Source organism: Equus przewalskii, chromosome 5 (genome assembly GCF_037783145.1).
Source record: "Equus przewalskii isolate Varuska chromosome 5, EquPr2, whole genome shotgun sequence".
NCBI lineage: Eukaryota > Metazoa > Chordata > Mammalia > Perissodactyla > Equidae > Equus > Equus przewalskii.
The window spans coordinates 26031885-26050617 of record NC_091835.1 but is presented as its reverse complement, the minus strand read 5'-3'; the positions used below and the strand labels follow the sequence as shown (position 1 = coordinate 26050617).

At 64.0% G+C, this 18733-nt stretch overlaps 2 protein-coding genes across 2 annotated transcripts; both read right to left on the bottom strand.

The window, feature by feature from the left end:
- Positions 1–897: 897 nt before the first annotated feature.
- On the bottom strand, positions 898–12430 carry RNPEPL1 (arginyl aminopeptidase like 1). The gene is made up of 11 exons (XM_070620228.1): positions 11751–12430; positions 7059–7199; positions 6253–6404; positions 5601–5717; positions 5187–5422; positions 4815–4928; positions 4306–4418; positions 3865–3973; positions 2633–2863; positions 2416–2558; positions 898–1917 (listed from the first exon to the last, which is right to left on the bottom strand). Exons 1-11 carry the CDS (start codon positions 12273–12275, stop codon positions 1630–1632), a joined length of 2169 nt encoding a protein of 722 aa, XP_070476329.1. The 5' UTR covers positions 12276–12430; the 3' UTR covers positions 898–1629.
- A 3630-nt stretch (positions 12431–16060) lies between these two features.
- DUSP28 (dual specificity phosphatase 28) lies at positions 16061–18451 on the bottom strand. Its single transcript, XM_070620239.1, has 2 exons — positions 17357–18451; positions 16061–17179 (listed from the first exon to the last, which is right to left on the bottom strand). Exons 1-2 carry the CDS (start codon positions 17747–17749, stop codon positions 17054–17056), a joined length of 519 nt encoding a protein of 172 aa, XP_070476340.1. The 5' UTR covers positions 17750–18451; the 3' UTR covers positions 16061–17053.
- Positions 18452–18733: the final 282 nt, after the last annotated feature.

Genomic DNA, 18733 nt, shown 5'->3' with positions numbered 1-18733 from the left:
GGGGACCGGGCCATCTCCCGGGGGCCTGTCTCGAGTGCAGGAAGGAGAGTCAATGGGCTATTTGGTGACCCGGGGGCTGGATGTGGCGGTGCCAGGGTTGCTGGCCCACCATTTCCTGTCCTCCCACATCCTGGCCTCTTGTGTAGAGTGGAGCTCTGTGCCTTGGTCTACCCAGTGGGTGGGTGACACGTCATTTCAGGGCAGTAGGGTACGTAATCCTGGCGTGAGACCATGCAGCATAATAGGCCATAGAGACCATAACAATGGTGGCACTGCCCTGTGGCCTGAGCCTGTGGGCGACCATGAGGCGCAGAGCATGGATGCTGCCCTTTGTAAACTCAGTGGCTGCATCACTTTCATTGCCTACAGCTTAGCCATCCTTCGTGGTGATGCCCTAAGTGGAGTCTCCAGCCTGATTCCCTCTTCTGAGCGCCCCCTGTACCCGCAGCCTCTCCTGCACCTGTGCTAGTGGATGTCCACAGCCTCTCACATTTAATCCTCCAAGACTAAACTCGTCCCCATCACTCACCTCTTCCTTTGCTCCAGTTTGGGACAGGGAACCACTGCTGAGAAAGTACCAGAGCGAGGGTGGCGACAGGTAGGCTCCTTTGCTTGGGTGTTCAAGGGTCCAGGGTAGGCCCCAGAGGCCTGGCCAAAGGGCTGGGGAGGGCAGGGACAGCCTGCTGCTGGTCCTCAGACCCCCAGGGCTGCAGGGCAGAGCCAGGGTGGCCAGGAGTGGCTGGAGTAGAAGAAGACCCTTCAGCCCCATCCAGCATTCTCCTGCCTCTGGCCAGGAGCCTCTGTGTCAGATGTGGGGTGGTGACCAGCTCCTGACCCCCACCTTGGGGCAGCCGGGTAGATGCGGAGGACAAGAGTCAGGACAAACAGGCTGAGAGGTTGTTTGCAGAGTGGAGGTTTAATGGGACAATCATGCTGATCCCATTGCAGCGGTCCCCAGGTGGCCCAGCTCTGACCGCTGGGGTCCCCAGGCCTCTCCCAGCATGGTGGGCCTAAAAAGAGCACCAGCGCCACCCGCCCCTTCCCTGTGGGGTATTGCTGCACTCGCCCCAGGCAGTCGCAAGACAGACTGCCCTGTCTCACTACCCCTGGGGCCTGGGACCCTGTGTTCCCTGAGGGGCTAAGGCTTTCTGGGGGCCCCTCCCCAGGGATGTCCGCCCTCTCCTCAGTGTCCCCTGTCCCCACACTGAAGGCATGTCTGTGTCCTTGTCTCTCTGCCAGGGGCCACCCAAGGCTGTCAAACCCCGGGTGGGGTGTAGGGCTCTGCAGGGAGGAGGCACGCTGTGGGGACAGTGTAGCCCGGGCCTCCCAGCAGACATAAGGCACAGTGTGGCGGTCGCCATGGGACTGCAGGGCCGTCACCCTGGGGGCAGTGCCTGGCAGGCAGTGTTGAGACAGGAGGGTGTGGTGTGTGCTGGCCGCTGCAGGGCCTGCAGTGCAAGAGAGCCAGGGGGACCAGCTCCACGGGCCTTGGCTGGCCACAAGGAGGTCCCCGGGAGAACCCGCAGGAGGGGCGCGTGGGCCCGGGCAGAGCTCACGGCCAGAGCCGAGGCACAGTCATGGCGGGCCCGGGCCACAGAAGGCACAATCGTGGTGTCTGGGAGGTCAGGGCTAGGCAGACACGTTGACGTCCCTGAGAGAGATGGCACTGCTGGGGGCCTCATCCCCAAGCAGCAGGGCCGGCGTGTCCGTGTCTGCCTCCGAGTCCGCTCCGGCGCTGCCCTGCTCCGCGCTGGGCTCGGCGCTGGGGCCCAGGCCCTGGGACAGGATCTGCTGGATGGTCCTGCGCAGGTTGGGGTGCAGCCGGCCCTGCGTCTGGTAGAAGACCTCCAAGGCGAAGGACTTGAGCGTGCCAGTGCAGAGGTCCTCGTACAGAGGGATGGTGTACATGCGGGACATCTGTGGGGTCGGGGAGTGCTCAGTCATACTGCTGCTCCCCGGTCCCTCCTGCCACCTGCCGGCCCTGGCCTGCACTCACTCTGCCGCAGGAATGGCCCCTGGTAGCCTCTCACCCCCCACACTACAGGCCTTCTGCAGAGGCCTCGTCTTCGGAGAGTGTGGGCTGGGGGGGCACTGACGGGGGACAAGTGTGTGGAGTGGGGACCCCTGGGCCTCTGAGTCGCTCAGATAGCCCTGGTGCCCAGGGCAGGAGCCCGAATGCCTCCCCCCACCATGGGCCCAGACCTCTAGATGCTGCTCCCAGCTTGTCCCCTCTGGACGCAGCCTCCCCGAGGACTGGTGGGGTCTGGGCTCTTCCCATCTGGTGCGCGTGCACTCCCGCTGCCAACCCAGAGGCCACGTCTTCCCTACCCCGTTCTCAGAGATGCCCGCCAGACTGGAGGGTCAGGTGGGGCGGTGGGGGCGGGGAGGGGCAGGGCCCCAAGTGGGTGGCCGCACCTGGCTCTCAAGGAAGCGCCGGACTCTGTGGAGGTCGGGGTAGTAGTCGTTTCGGACCACGATCTGCAGCCAGCGGATGCGGATCTCGGCGTTCATGGAGTCCAGCAGGGAGGAGTAGCACTTGGACAGGCTCATCACCACCTCTGCAAGGCCGCGGACAGGTCAGGGCTGCGTGGGCACACCCCTCCCCAGCCACCGCGGCGGCCACAGGACCCACCCTGGGGCAGCGGGGACCCGTCCAGGAGCCGGTCCAGGAAGAGAGCCGTCTGGAAGGTCCTCCACTTGGAGATGTCAATGGCGCTGGCTGAGGCGGCCGCCTGGTCCAGCGGCTCCGCGGTCCACAGCTGGAAGAGGGCCTCCACGGGCCGGGTCAGGCTGGATCCCTGAGACAGGTCTGGCTCGGCCAGCGGCGGGCCCGTGGCGTTGAGCCAGCGCTCGAACTCCAGCCCTGCAGGGGAAGACTCCATCCTAGGGGCCCCACCTGGGCTGGGGAGGGGCCGCCCAAGCAGGCCTGCCCTGGAGACCACAGACCCCGAGGATGTCCCCGGGTGTGACACTTCCAGGGCTGGGAGCCCCAGAGCAGGGGCGGTTCAGGGAGGCTGGGGTGGGTCTAGCACCTGCCACTTTGAGCCACTGGAGTGGCTTCTGTGAAGGGACACAGGGAGGCCAGAAGGCTCGAATTGGTGACTGTGGGACCCCCATCCCCTCCACGCCTCTCCTGGTCATAGGTCAATGAGGTACTTCAAACCCAGCCTCAGTGCTGGGGGATAGAGGGGCTCTGCAACATGAGGTGGGCAGCAACATGCTGGCAAAAGACATTCCTGCATAAAACCCTGGCGCTGGGCACCTGCGGGGGCAGGTTCTGCCCATCCCCCAAAACCTTTGGTGCACTCCCTAAACCTTCCAAGACGCAGGACCACCATGCTCAGACCTCCCAGCCACACCTCACTGCCCTCCAGCAAATCTTGGCCCCTCCCTAGATGTCAGACCCCTCCAGTGTCTTCTTTGGCCCCCAAGCCCTCTGACCCCCAGGGACACTGTCATGGGCATTGCACAAGCAGGCCAGATGCTTCAGCCAGTTCTGAGGCAAACCTCCCTCCACCCTGTCAATCCTTCCCCAGGCCCTTTGCACACACTGCTTCCATGGCCCTCTTCCTAGGGACGGCCTAGTTAAGTCTGCTTGGCCTAAGTGCCACCTCCTCTGGGAAGCCCTCTGGGCCCCATCAGGCTGGGAAGCAGGCCCTCCTCTCTGCTCCCATGGCGTCATGGCCTGAGGCCCACAGTGTCCAGAGAAGGTTGGCTGAAGGAAGGAAGGATAAACCCAAGGGGCCTTCCTCTAGGCAGAGCTGGCAGCTGGTGCAGTACAGCGCCCCCACCCTCACACCCACTGCTCCCCTGGCGGGCCGAGGGTCAGAGGGCCATGGACATTGGGCAGGTGGCAGGCCTCACCTGCCCGGCAGTCCACGCTTTGCTCCTTCAGCTCCGGGAAGAAGCTCAGGAAGGAGTCCAGCAGGTCCTGGGCCACCACGCTGGTGAACTTGTACTTCTCCACGTAGGCCTGCGTGGGCGGGGGCAGGGCTAGCAGCGCTGGGGGCTAGGCGCACCGTTCCCCACCAGAGCTGCGGCCTGCGCCGCATGGCTGGGCCCAGAAGGGCCCCGCACCCATCTGTACAGAGGGCGCAAACGCACCCACCACTGCCACATGAGGTCCTGCTGAGGAGCCAAAACTGGGAGGGTGGGAGAGGGAAGAGGCAATACCCTAGAACTGCCCAGAAAGAAAGGTGGGCCAGGTCCCAGCCCCACGCACAGGCCCCCACCGACTCCATCCCCACCACCAGGAGAAGCAGCCCTGGGAGCCGAGGAGCGGGTGGGGCAGGAGGGGCTGCTCACTCGGAGGAAGTCGTCAAAGCGCTGGGGGTCCCCGCACAGCTGGGACAGGTAGTACACGAAGCAGTAGCCCTTCTCGTAGGTGAAGAGATTCATGAGGTGGCTGGGATTCACGCCTGCAAGAACACCCCAGCTCTGGGTGGTGCTCTGACCCTCCTGGGTCCTGTGGGACCGGGGCGTGACAGGGGTCAGGCTGCAGAGCAGGAGGGGCCGAGGGCTGCTGTCCCTCACACATCCAGATGCCCCGGAAGTGCAGTGATGGGGCCTGCTCTGCCTGAGGGGCTGGGGGGGCGGGCACTGAGGGCCCACACACCACGGCGAGGGGTGCTCAGAGCCCGGGAGAGGTGCTGGCAGGCTGAGGGAGCCTACGGGAGGCCTTCCTGGGGCTGGGGGCTCCTGGCCTGGCCTGGCCTTTGCAGGGATCCAGCTAGGGACAGAGGACAGGGTAGGCAAGGAGGTCCTATGGGGTGATGTCTGCAGGGCCTGGAGCAGGTCCTGGCAGCAGTGGGTACCTGGCTCCAGCTTGACCTGCAACTTGCTGACCGGGCTGTCCTCTCCGAGGAGCTTCATCTGCCTGTGCAGGGCGTCCAGGCGGAAGGCCGTCTCCAGACAGGTGAAGGCAGCACCTGGACAGGGCCAGGGAGGCAGAGGAGGCGGGAGGGGGCAGGGGGCAGGCCTGAGCACCCAGGGCAGGTGCGAGGCTGCTGCCCTGGCTACTCCCTGCCCTGAGCCTTGTGAAGGTGACCCAAGGCCACCCAGCTGGACTCATGCACAGCAGGAGAACTGCATCCTGGGGTCTGGGCTGGGCTCTCAGCCCCCCGCATGGTAGCTAGGACGGCCCTGGTGGCGCCCCTCCCCCGCCCCCAGCCGGCCGCGGGCAGTACCGTAGGTCTCTGTGGTGATGCGGCGCTGGGCGTAGGTGGCCAGGCCCTCGCTCAGCCACATCTCCTCCCACGTGGCGTTGGTGACAGCATTGCCAAACCAGCTGTGGGCCACCTCGTGGATGACGTCAATGACCAGGAACTCGTCACTCTCCAGGATGGAGGAGATGATGAAGGTGAGGCAGGGGTTCTCCATGGCCACGATGGGGAAGGAGGGGGGCAGGAACACAATGTCATACCTGCCCCGGAAAGGTGACCATGAGAGGGCCGGGGGCCTAGGAAGTGAGTGTCACTTCCTCCCCAGGAGGTCAGAAGGGGTCGCTCCCATGAGCCCCAGTGTCCTCCTTTGGATGGCGGGGACTTGCTCTCTGACCCCTCTTGCCGCCAGCCAGGGCTCCCAGGTGCCCCAAGACATACCTGCCCCACATGTACGGCCCATACAGCCGCTCGGCTGCACTCAGCCACTGCTCCACTGCGCCCGACAGCTTGCTGGTGGCCGTGGGCAGGAGGCACGGCTCGGCCCAGACGCGGCTCCTGTCACAGGGCAGAGAGGGTGGGCCAAGGCCGAATGGCCCCCACCCCGCTCACCCCGCCAGGCCTTCTCTCTGCTTCTGGGCTCAAATACCACCCATGCCTCGTCCAGCCTGGCTGACCGCCCAGCCCGCCGCCTGTCACCCCGCCTCACTCAGTGGCCACCATGCAGGCCCTTCCCATGTCAGGGGCCGAGCCACATGCTGAGGACCCCTCGGTTCCTTATGTCTTAAGTTGAAGGAACCTGTGCGGGCTTGAGGGTACATCAGGCTGCAGTGTGGCCCCAGCAGGACAGGCCCGAGGAGGGCCGGGCAGGTCAGGAGCTGGGGTTGCTGGGTCCGAGGGCACGTGGGGTGAGGACAGCCTGGCAGGGGTGGCCCTGGGCCGTGGCAGGAGGCAGGGCTGGTCCCACGGGTGGGGGTCCTCGGCAGGGCAGCCACAGACGCAGGCCGCACGCCCAGCCCACAGCGAGAGCTCTCTGAGGCCTGGGCCCTGGGCAGCAGCAGTGGCTGCAGGAAGCAAGAGGCAGTGGCCCTACCTAGGCCCAATGTCTGCCGGCTGGAGGTCCCCGGCCACGAGGGCCACGAGGTAGGCGGGCACGGGGTGCTCCATGTGGAAGCGGTAGACGCCCTCCTCCTCCACGTACGTGCTCTGCGTGGCGCTCATCAGCACCTGCACCCCCAACGGGGCCTGCATGCGAGGAAGCCCCACCCGTCAGGGTACCCCGGGTCCTTGTGGGGAACCCCATGCCCCTGTCAGGGTACCCCATATTCCCCAACAGGGCACCCCACAGCCCAGGTCAGGGACCTCGTGTCCTTGATGGGGAACCCCATCAGAAAACCCCATATTCCCCAACAGGGCACCCCACAACCCAGGTCAGGGAACCTCATGTCCTTGATGGGGAACCCCATGGCCCCTTCAGGCCACCCCCTGTCCCCAGTGGGAACTCCACAGTCTGGGTCAGGAAACCACATAGCCACAATAGGGAACCCCACATCCCCAACAGGGCACCCCACAATCTGGGTCAGGAAGCCCCATGCCTGTCAGGGAATCTCTCACCCCCATCAGAGAATCCCCATGCTACAGTGGGAACCCCCAGTCTCCTGGTCTGCACACCTCCTGCCCCAGTCGGGGGGTGGGGGGTACTGTGCTCAGGCCCAGGAGCCCTGGCCCCCAGCACAGGGTCTGGCATCTCCGCCAGAGCCTCCCCCTTCTTGGGGTGTCAGGTGGCCCCCTCCTGCATGGTGAGGAGGGTGGGCTCCTAGGACAGTGGTCCTGGTGCAGCCGGGGCTATGGCCCAGGCGGGAGGGAGTGAGGAGGAGGGCCAGGAGTGGGGGCGCTGACCTTGACGACAGCCGAGTAGGTGCACTTGACGGCGGGTGTGTCGAAGCAGGGGAAGAAGGACCGGTTGCAGACAGAGTGGCCCTGGGTGAAGACGAAGGGCTTGGCGCTGCCGTAGGTCAGCTCGGGGTCCAGCCACCAGATCTGCAGGCAGGCGGGGCATCAGCAGACGGCCACGGGGCTCGGGCCAGGGACACCCTCCCCGTCACAGTGGGCCAGGCCTTTCGGGGGGCAGCGCTGCTGGCTGACAGCCCTCATCTGCCCAGCAAGGGGGATCCTGTCACACAGAGAGCAGCACTTGGGGGTGCCAGGACACCCCTGCCAGCCATGCCTCGCTTCCTGAAGGCTGTGCAGGTTTCCTGGAGGAGGGAAGGCCTCAGGGAGTGGTCCCAAACCCACTGTCCTACTCAGGTTTCTGAGCCCAAAGCCTCTGGGGGCGGCAGCCGGAGAGGAAGGGAATGAAGGTCCAGGAGGGGATGGCCTTACTGGGCTCATCCAGGGCCAACAGCTGCTTGTCCACCCCGGGGACCCTCACTCCCCTCCCCTCGGGCAGGCTGGACAGCTGACCCAGAGCGTGGCCTGCGCTCCATCCATCCCCAGGGCCAGCCTTCCCTCCAGGCAGGAGGTTCTGCATCCAGGAGCCAGCTCGGGGAGTCTCCCAGCCCATGCCCCTCATCCCAGCTTCCAAGGGGAGACTGAGGCACAGTCAGAACACCCGAGTCCAAATTCTCACAGGCTGGCGGCAAATCTGGTCTCAGCCAGGAAAGGGAGCCAGGACGTGGCCCTGCGCGAAAATGAGAACTTCCCGCAGACTCCCCCACACTGGAGAGGAGCCCGCACAGCTGGCTCGGGGCCACCCCTGGGAATAAGGTCAGCCTTGCTGGGAGGGACCCCCATGGGGAGATGAGTCTGGGCCAGGGCATGGCGGGCAGTGAGCCGAGGCCAGGCACTTGGAGAGGATGGGCTGGACAGAAGTGGCCATGGGGAGATGGCTGGGGCCTGGGCCTGGACCACTGTAGACAGACCCTGCAGTGGCTGCCAGCACCCAGCCGCCCACCTCTATGGCGGAGCCAGAGCTGAGGCAGCACCGCTGGGAGCCCTGTTCATCTGCACGACAGACAGGGACCTCCATGCATGACGTGGCCTCCCACAGGGCAGCCACAGGGGCAGATGTGGGCTCAGGGGTGGATGCCCTTCAGGGCTTCTGGTCAAGGAAATGGTCCCCACCTGGAAGCCACCTTCCCTCCGCAGTGCTGGTGGCCTAGGGGGGCCACAGGGGGCAGGGAATGGGCACATTGCCCGGCCGTGGGTGCCCACTTGCCCGCCTCCACACCTGCCGGACACCATCACCTGCTCGGCCAACCTCCCCCAACATTGTAGGCTTCGAGGCTTTCCTCACCCCCAAATACCCAGGCCAGGCTCCACCGCCACTGAGGAGCCCCCTCCCCTCCTCATGCCCTCCTGCCCACCACAGCCGCCAGCTCTGTCCAGGGCTGCATTGGCTGCCGGGTCCACTGCCATTTCAACACTCCCCTTCTCATCTCCTGCCCAAGTGTTCTAGAGTCTCTGGGAAGGTCAGGGCAGAGTCTGGGAGAGGGCCCCCCAACCACAGCAGGGTCCTGAACCAGCTCTCCCCGCATTCCCCTCTGCCAGGACAACACAATCATGGAAGCCAACTGGATTATTCCTCATCCACTTCAGGGACCAAGTGCACACCTGTCCTCCCACGGCCATTATGAAGGACCCCTCACACACCCCTCTGCAAGAATGGGTCTGTGGAATCCAGATGATGGCCACCAAGGCTGCTCCCCACATGGCCTTTTCCATGCTGAAATCACAGACTTGATGGATCCCAGACCCAGGAAAGGTGGCCTTTCCTGCAGACCCCAGACCCAGCGGGGCTGTCTCCCCCGCAGACCCCAGACCCAGTGGGGCTGTCTCCCCTGCAGACCCCAGACCCAGTGGGGCTGTCTCCCACATAGATCCCACACCCAGTGGGGCTGTCTCCCACGTAGATCCCACACCCAGTGGGGTGTCAACCTCACAGACCCTAGATCCAGAAGGGGCTGTCTCCCCTGCAGACCCCGGACCCAGGAGGGGCTGCCTTCCCTGCAGACCCCGGACCCAGGAGGGGCTGCCTCCACCGCAGACCCCAGACCCAGAAGGACTGTCTCGCCCTCAGACCCCAGACCCAGGAGGGGCTGTCTCCCCTGCAGACCCCAGACCCAAGAGGGGCTGTCTCCTCTGCAGACTCCAGACCCAGCAGGGCTGTCTCCCCCGCAGACCCCAGACCCAGTGGGGCTGTCTCCCCTGCAGACCCCAGACCCAGTGGATCCCCAGACCTGGCAGGGCTGCCTATCCCATTCCTGCAGACCCAGCCAAACCCCTGCCAGTGTTCACAGACTTCTTCCAAACTTGTTTGGGCTGCTGTCTCTGTTCCCTCATCGTGGGGAGCCCACAGTGATGTCTTCCTTTTCTGCTGACCCCTGGGACTGCACCAGATGTTCACAAGACCTGTCTGGGGAGCCTGTTCAAAAATGTAGACTCCTGGCTCTGGCCCGAGAGCTTCCCGGGACCGGAACCCAGGAATCTGCATTATGGAGACTCCCTGCAGTGGGTCCTGCTGCGTGCAGTCTTTGGCCCACTCTGGGGACAGGTCCCTACGGTCCCCAAACCTCATTTCACCCCACTTTCCCCTCTCGCACTTGCTCCACCAGCGCAGCCTCTCACGGGCCCCTCCCCTCCCTGTGGCCCTCCTCAGGCTCTGCTCAGCCCAGGCTTCCTGTCCCCACTGCCATGTCCACTTCTCAGCTCATCCAGAGAGGGCCCACTGGCACTGCTCGCCCCTTAGCCTCGCAGAGACCAACGGGGTCCACGGCCCTCCTTGGGAATGAGGGGCTAGGGCAGACCCCCGGGCAGCCAGGTACCCCACTCCAGGGGTGTGCCCGCAACTCCTGTCAGGGGGCGCAGGGTGCAGGGAGCAGAGGAACAGCTGCTGATGGGCTGGCGAAGGAGCAGACTTAAGGACTCCAGACACTGCAGGGCAGGAAGAAAGGTGTTCTTGCTGGGGTAGGGTGAGTGGGGTCGGAGGGGCATGGGCCCTAGAGTCTGCAGCACCCCCAAACTGCCTCTGGAGGTACAGGGGTCCACTGGCAGGGCCTCCCAGGAAGCTGCATCCTACCTGACACAGGGATACGCTTAGGGATTCAGGCCTGAGTCCTGGAACAGGACCAGAAGAGGTAGGTGCCCAGGGTCAGAGGTCAAACACTCTGGTCTCCACAAGCAATCTGGCCTGCAGGCCAGGCCCCTTGTCCGCCAGGCTTCCAGCTCCAGAGCTGCACAGTCTGTGGAGACCATGCTGCCCCTCCCCACCCCAAGCACCCAAGAGCCCCTCAGCAGGCCATTGAAAGCCCAGGGACAACGGCCTCCCTGCTTGCCTGGCCCCATCCGCAGGGGCCTGTTGAGGGTCCTGGTCCCACCACTCTGCTGGCCATGGTCTTGGGAGGACTAGACACATGGGCTCCAAGTTCACAGATCAAGGTCAGGGAGGAGCACATCCCTCTGTTCTCACTGCCATGCTGGGAGGCATGTCTGCCACTTGTCAGAGTCCTGGAGTACCCCAGCAGGCAGCAGCGGCCAACCCAGCAGGCCAGCAGCCAGCACACCTACAGGAGCTCAAGAAAGGAGGAGCGGTGGCAGGGCCCACTAAGGGCTCCTGAGAAACGTGTAGGAGCCTGTAGGTCTGTGGCTGGTCTAGGCTCTTGCCGCTCACAGGTCATCTTGGTTCCTGGCCTGATGCCTCCAGACCAACTGTCCATCACCCCAACCATTTGCATGCCACAGGCAGTGACAGATGGAACCTTCTGGGGCGTCCCAGAGCTGCATGCATGTGTGTATGTGTGCGTGACATGTGTGCTGTCCACATAGGGACCAAGGGAGCCCCCATGCTGCGGAAGTGAAAAGCCTTGCTCCATCCTGAAAGCCCCACCATAGTGGAGGGGTGCCACAGCCACAGCACCCAACCTGAGCCACCTAGCCTTTCTGGCAGAGCCTATGGGGCAGTGGGTGCTCCGTGCCCAAAGCCCTGCAGAGCCCATATGTGTGTCTGTGTTGGGGACATGGCCACTGAGCCACAGCAGCCCACCAGTCCTCTCCCAGGGGGCCCAGAGCATCAGAGCCAACCAGCCCTTTCTGCCTCCTGCTCCCGCGGGTCTGTCTGTCATGCTGCTTGCACACAGACCTGGTGTCTATAAGTTCTCTGAAGGCCCAGGTCACAAGGAGGCCCTTCCGCATCTGACACCCCCCTGGCCCACCCCTCAGTGCCAGGCTCCTGCAGATGTATGTCTTGACATGTGCCAACCTGAAGTTGCTCTTGTCCCGGGGCACACCTGAAAGGAGTGGCCTCCCTTGGTGGCATGCTGTCCCCTGTCCTAATGGCACCCCAGGCACTAGCTGAGAATCACTGAGGCCACTTAGGCAGGGGTCCAGGGCCAGGTAGGGGAGTACCAAGTGAGACGCCAGGGCCCCTCCGGGGCCAAGTTGGCCCTGCCCTCTCTGCAGGTGCCCAGGCCAATGTCGCCTGTCCCGGAAGCAGAGCCCAGATTAACGACCCCTAACCTGGCAGCGCGAGGACAGGCCACCTGGAGACCCCGCGGACCAACCCACCGTCCCAGCGCCCATCCCGGCAGGACTCACGGCGGGAGCGTCGGTGGAGGTGTAGCGCAGGATGACCTGGAAGGGCTGGTGTGCCTCCAGCTCCGACGGCAGCGTGACAGTGAGCGAGGAGCCGTAGTCAGTGAACGGGTCCACCCTGAAGGCCAGCGGGCAGGAGGGCTCGGCGCCGGGCGCCTCGGGGAAGGAGGGCAGCGGGGGCGGCAGCGCTGGTCCGGGCCCGGGGTCCGCGAAGGCGAAGGCGCAGGGCGGCTCGGTGGCGGCGGCGGGGGCGCGGCGGAAGGCGGCCGAGTGCAGGCGCAGGGCCGGGTGCGCGTCGAGCACGAGCGCGCGGGGCGCGGGCCGCAGCGCGCACAGCTCGAGCACCAGGCAGCCGGCCAGCTCGCGCGCCTCGGGCCGCAGCTCCAGGCCCAGCTGCAGGTGGCGGAGGCGGAAGAGCTGCGCGCTGGAGGCCGAGGCCACGTCCAGGGCGGGCGGCGGCTCGGGCGGCGGACGGGCGGGCGCAGCCTCGGCGCCGGGCGCCTTGCGGCAGCAGCACTGCGCCGCCATGGCCGCCCGCGCTAGGTGAAATCCATGGGCGGCGGCCGCGCCGGGCCGCGGGGAACGGGCGAGGGGCGCCGGGCGGCGGCGGCGACGGCGGCGGGGCGCGGGCACAACAGGAAGTCGCGCCGGGAGCCGCCCGGCCCGGCCCCGCGCCGTGCGCCGCCCCGCTCGGGCTCCGCTCGGCTGCCGCCGGGGGCGCTGTGCGCGGGGAGACCCGGGAGCCGGGGCCTCCGTGCGCGGAGCCGGGGCGCGGGGAGCCGAGGGAGCTGAGCGCGGGACCGGGGCGCGGGGAGCCGGGGTTGCTGAGCGCGGGGCGGGACGTGGAGCTGGGGGCCCTGTGCGCGGGGAGACCCGGGCTCTCCGCGCGGGGAGCCGAGGCGTTGTGCGCGGGACTGGGGCGCTGCACGCGGGGTCGGGGCGCCGTGCGCAGGGCGGGACGGGGAGCCGGGGACCCTGTGCCAGGAGAGACCTGCCTCTGTGCACAAGGGGCCGCGGCGTGTGCGCTGGGCAGGGGCTCTGTGAGTGGGGAGGCCGGGGAGCCGGGGGTGCTGTGGGCGGGCGGCCGGGGCCCTAGGGCTTTGCACGCGGGGCGGGGGTGCGTTTTGTGGGGGGAACCGGGGTGCGCTAGAGCCGTGGTGCACGGGGCCGCTGAGCGGCCTCTCCAGCTCTGTGCGCTTCCTACCGGACCTGCGCCAGGGGACCCCAGGAGGGATCGCCGCTCCCTCAGGGACGCTGCGGGTCAGGTTCCTGGGTCGTTGGCTGCTGGGACACCTGGGGCAGAGCTGCCTCTCCGTGGGGTCTCTGCGTCCGGGAAGCCGGGAAGGGTAACGTCTGGAACTCCACGTTATCCGTCCGTTCCGGGGCCTCAGGCCCCAGGAATGAGTGAATGATTCCCCACCCACCGCCCTGGGAGACCAGTGTAGCTAAATAGTGTGGCTATTTAGATTTAAATTAAATAAAGTAGTTAAAGCTTAGTTGCTCGTTTGGCCTAGCTGTATTTCAAGGTCTCCGTGTGTGTGTGTGTGTGTGTGTGTGTAGCGTAGTGTGTGGCTAGTGGCAACCACATTGGACCGAGCAGATACTCCATTCTCACAGAAAGTTCTGTTGGACAGCGCTGCCTTAAGGGCTGGCAGGGCCCTGGAGCGCAGACTGTTTAGGAGCCCGGTGCTCGGGTGGTAATGGGCACCTGGCCTGCTGCCCCCATCCCACCTCACCCAGTCCTGACTAGGGGCTGGGGCCCGAGGGGAGGGCTGCAGACCAGCAAGGATACCCAATGAGGGGGCAGCAGGTGGACCTCAAAGCCATGGAATGAGAGCAGCCACCAAAATGTTGCTATTGTTATCACGTAAGAATTCAGGTCCTTGGGGAGAAGGGGCTTTGGGGCCTGGGAGAGCATCCAGGACCCTCTGCACACCTCTCTCGGCTGCTCCATGGCCTGTGGCTCACGGCGTGTGGGTGGGACTCAGACACTGCACTTGGCCTTGGGTCATCCCTGAGTAGTGTTCGATCCTTCTGGACTTAGTGTCCCCATCTGTAACCCATCTGATTGTCTGCCCTCCTCCCCGGGGGTGGGAAGGACTGCTGAGAGTGAGGACGTGTGTTCACTGATGCGGAGCATGAGCACCGAGGCATCGCTGCAGTTTTCCTGTGGGTCCTCAGGTCCCCATGTGCCCTCTTAGCTGGGGGGACACGACCTCCTTCTTGGGGTCCCCACTCCAAACTCCTGCAGTCACCTGGTGGAGGGGGGTGAGTCCCGCATCCAAGACTCAGGAGGGGCGAGAGCTGGGTCTGACTGGTCCTTGCCGCCTTCAGGTGGCCCAGTGCCCTGTCCAGGTGGTGGAGGCCCCACGGTGCCGAGAGCTGAGTGTTCTAGATGGCACTCCCAGTTCGACTGGCCTCCCCAGTGGGGCTGGGGCTGGGGCTGGGATTGGAAGAAGCTCATCAGGACTGCACGTGGGTGCCCACACTAGCCTGCCCTGACCATGCTCAGGCAGGTCTACCAGCACACCTGCGCCCTCAGGGCCTTCTTGCCCTCCTGGTCCCCTGGACTTGGGTAAGCAGGGGTAGGGTCTCATCCCTTCTCTCCTGGAGGACCTGGGCATCCCCGCAGCCAGTTCTGCACTCAGGAGGGGTGGAGTGGGGCAGCCTTTTGGGTCCAGAAGAACTGTTACCACCTCTCCCCCTGGGGTGGGGGTGCCTTCCACCCCACATTTCTATAAGTAAGGAAGCAACACAAGCTGGTCTTGAAGAAGCAAGCAGATCTGTTTGCAGTATTAAAGCCAGCCCACCAAGGCACCTTGTGAACTGTGAAGCCCACAGTGGTTGTCTCCACTCTCCACCCTGGCCCTGTTCTTCAGGGGAGAGTGCCTTCAGCGCTGCTTCAAGGCTCCTCCATCACAGCCTGTCTGCCGCCCCCCAAAACCCCCATGGAGAAGGCTGATGGAGGTCTGGGGCTGCTGCAGTGTAGTTCTCCTGTCACCCCCTACCCTGACCTGGGGACAGGAACATAGAAGTCAGGATTGTCAGGGCCGAGGTTTCTCCCACAGGATCTTCATACTCTAGCCTTTTAGGATCAGATCCTGGCTGGCTTGGGTGGACTGAAGCAGCTGACACTCCATCTACTCCCCAGCCTTTTCCTAACGCCCGTGGACCGGGCACCCCTGTTCAAATGAGCTGGCTTCAGGGAGGGGAGCGGGTCCCAGGATGCTAGGATGTGGATGTGGTGGCGGACAGAGTCCTGGGGAGAATTGGGCTTCTGGTGGGAGCCACAGTGGGATGGTTCTCAGGATGGAGCTGGTGGGATAAAATGCTGATGGAACCCATACTTGTCCTTCATCCTGGCCCAGGCTCTGTTGCCCTTGCATGCTTGTCACCCAGGGCCAGGTGGGTGTGCCATCAAAGGTGCTGTGAGCACACAGGGTAAAAACCTGGGTTCAGGTCCTGACTCCTGACCTCTTGGCCAGGCAAATGCTCAGCTCACCTGAGGTTACCGATGGAGCCACTGCAGCCTCACCTGCCAAGTGGAGACAAAGGCAGGAGCTCCTTTGTGGGATTGATGAAAAGGTGACATGAGCTATGAGGGGCTTGGGAGGAGTAAGTGGCAGCTGGCAAGCCCTCAATAAAGGTGGTAAAAGGGTAGCTGCGATGAAGTGCAGTTGGGTTATGTCTGGGGCTGTGGCTCTTGGGAATGGGGGCTACTGACTGGTGACATCGCACAGGGCTGGGTACACACCTAAAAGGTGTGGTGTATGCTCTGAGCCAGGGACCAACCGATGGTGTTGCTCCTGTCACAGCCAGATACCTAGGTGCAGGAGCAAGAGGAGTGTGGTGGGGGGAGGGAGGCCCCTTTCACAACCACCCCAGTGCCTCACTCGAAAAGTGTGAGCTTCCCATCCCCACGACTTCGGGCTCTGCTGGGTCAGGTCTTCATTCCCAGGTAAGATGCTTCCACCTGGGGACACACCATGTGCCCCTGGATGGGAGGCTGAGACACCACCTAGCCATTTTGGGTTCCTTAGGCCAGCGAGGCATCAGGCAAAACGGGTTGCTCTGCTGGGTGGAGTGGCTGATCCTGACCTTCAGGGGCAGCGGGGTCAGGAAGAGTACGCTGGAACTCAGGACATCCCCCTGATGCCTCCCAATACTCCCAGGTGTGTGGGAGCACCAGTGCAGGCAGGGCCACTCTGGGCCTTTCAGGATGAAGGCTCAAGTCACCCCACCAGGAAAGACCAGGACTAGTGAGGTGCAGGTTGAGAGTAGAGGGAACAGAGAATGGATAGTGAAAAGGGAAATGATAACACCAAACGCTTTATTTTATTAATTACTTTCTCATGGATACATTTGTATATATTAACCAAGAACTGTGTTATCTGTAATTCATGTACATTACCCAGTTTTTCCTTTTCTCCTTCCCCACTATCTTATTTAAAGAGTGTTGATGGTGAGTAATTATCTATCTAGTAGATCAGATATGTCCAGATATGGACAGAATGTCCAGGTGAGGTGCATCTGAACCAGAAGAGGAATCGACAGGCATCTAAGCTGTGGGGCAGCCGATGGGGTTCTGTGCCCTCCACTCTTGGGAGGGCCACTGTGTTAGCAGCAGGATGCCAGGTCAGGGCTCAATGCTGTTGCTGAAGCTGGGAGGTAAGGTCAGAGGTGGGTACGGACGCAGAGAGCACCAAGGGTGGTCTGTCACACGGCCTCACACCCTCACCTACACGTAGCAGCGAGAAGTCTGGAAACTGTGGGCCCTCCTGACCACATCTGTGTTGGGTTCTGAGACGGGACCAGTGTGAGGTTTGGGAAAAGCCTGTGGCTCGAGCAGATGGCAGGCACGAGGCTTCGCCAGCAGTCCGAGGTGCCCTCCCAGAGTCGCCCACATCAGAGAGGCAGGAAGCCAGGGTGAGGGTGGAGGGTCTTCGGGACTCCCCCACTTCCTGATCTCCTGACCGTGGCTCTCCGGCCTTGATTTCTGTATTAAATGTCTTTCTGCCTAAAATCCCTCCAGTGGTTTTGATTTTCCTGACCGAGCCCTGTCTAATAAGCCTGCTGTCCAGGGGAGGGACGGCTCCCCGTGCCCTCCTCGGTGGACACACCCCGCACTACGGTCAAGAGGGGACAGAGACTCTGAAGCTGCATTTCAGGAAGACACAGAAAGCGAACACAGCGTGTGACAGTGAGGAAGGAGAGGAGGGACCAGCCTCGGTCAGTGCGTGGCCTCCCTCCCCCAGCCCAGGGGCCGCGGGAAAGCCCAGCGCCTGCTCCAGGCGCAGGCTGACCGACTAGGGCTCGCTGTCCCGGGCGCTCCGCGGCAGGAGGGACCGGGACTGCAGGGCCTCCTCGTACTTCTGCAGCTGAGCCCAGAAGCCCGGGTTGGGCTCGGCCACGGGGCGCGCGCTCTTCACGGCCTGCGAACGAGAAGCTCGGGCTGAGCTCCGCGCAACCATCCCCACAGACTCCTCCGGCGCCGGACGCCCCACGAAGTCGCTTCCAGTCCGGAAGTCCGCCCTCCCGGAAGGCCCGCCCACGCCGGAGCCCCGCCCCTCCAGGAAGTCCTCGCCCCCGGAAGTCCCGCCCTGCCGCACCTGGAAGGCCGCCTCCAGGCCGAGGCCACGGTGCCGCATGAGGTAGGAGGTGCAGACGGCTGCCGAGCGGCTGCGGCCGTTCTTGCAGTAGACGAGGCAGGCGCCGCCGGCGCGCACCGCGGCCTCCATGGCGGCGCAGGTGGGCTCCAGGTGCACCAGCAGGTCCTCGGCCGGGTCGTCGAACACGGGCACGCGCAGCTCGCCCACGCCGGGCGCGCTCGGCCCAGGCTGCTGGCGCGAGACATTGACGCACAGGGTGACGCCCGCGCGCGCCAGCAGCTCCGGCGCGGCCGCGGCGCGCGCGCTCCCGAGGAAGAGCGACGGCGCCACGCGCACGAACGGCGGCGGCGCGGGCGGGGCGGCCTCAGGGCGGCCGGCTCGTTCCGAGTCCATGACCGGCGCTCGGGCGCCCCCCGCGGGGGCTTATTTTGGGCTGGGGGGTGGGAGGCCGGCCGCGTGCCCCCTGGTCCTAGAGACCTCCGAGCGCCGCTCCTCCCCCGCCCGGGAGCGGGGTCCGCCCATGTCTCCCTAATCGCCGCCTCATTGGCCAGGCTGTGCGGGCCCCCTCTTCTGATTGGCTGTGGTTGGGGAGGGCTGCCATTGGCTGGGCTCTTACTCAGCGGGAGAGTCGGATTGGCTGCAGCGGAGTAGGCGGGGCTGGGGGCCTGGAATGAATGGGCCGCACCCTAGTCGCCTGTGCCGGGCGGAGCTGCGAGGCGGGGCTTCTAGAGCTACCGGTGCAGGTGCGTGCGACCCGGGAGGTTGCGCTGACGCGGCCGCCGTCACCGGAGCCAGTCCAGCTGGGCGGGAGGGCAGCAGGGCCCCTCTCACCTGCGACTGCCGTGCAGAGGAGCAGGGGCCCTGCCACACTCTCATGTGGCCCGGACCAGTGTCTTCCCTGTGGGTTCGTCGGCAGGCCGTACTCTTCATAACCACTCTTGCAACCGCGTTGCCGGCTGAGGTGCCCTTAGGACAGCTTTGCGTCTATTCCCTTTTGTTGCCTGCTTCCTAATAAATCGCCCTGTGTAATTTCTGCATTTTATTTTCCCTTTTATTGCAACACATGGTTCATGTAAAATAAAACTATTCACCGTTAACTTCATGTTATTTGATACTTCCTCATAGACCAGTGTTTCTGTTGTTTTAACTTTTTGGGGTCACCACTGTAACTTTTAAAAGTTAATTTAAATCATTTAAGGTCCACGTAGCTGTCATTTAAGAAGACCTCTTCGAGGGTTTTTTCTGATGTCCTGTGTCTTTCCGGGAATGGTTGCCGTGAGCATTAACTGCCTTGCAGCCCTGCATATATTGTTATTGCAGTTTCAGTTTAATTCTAATAATAGTGAAACATTTTCCCATTCATCTCCATCGTTTACT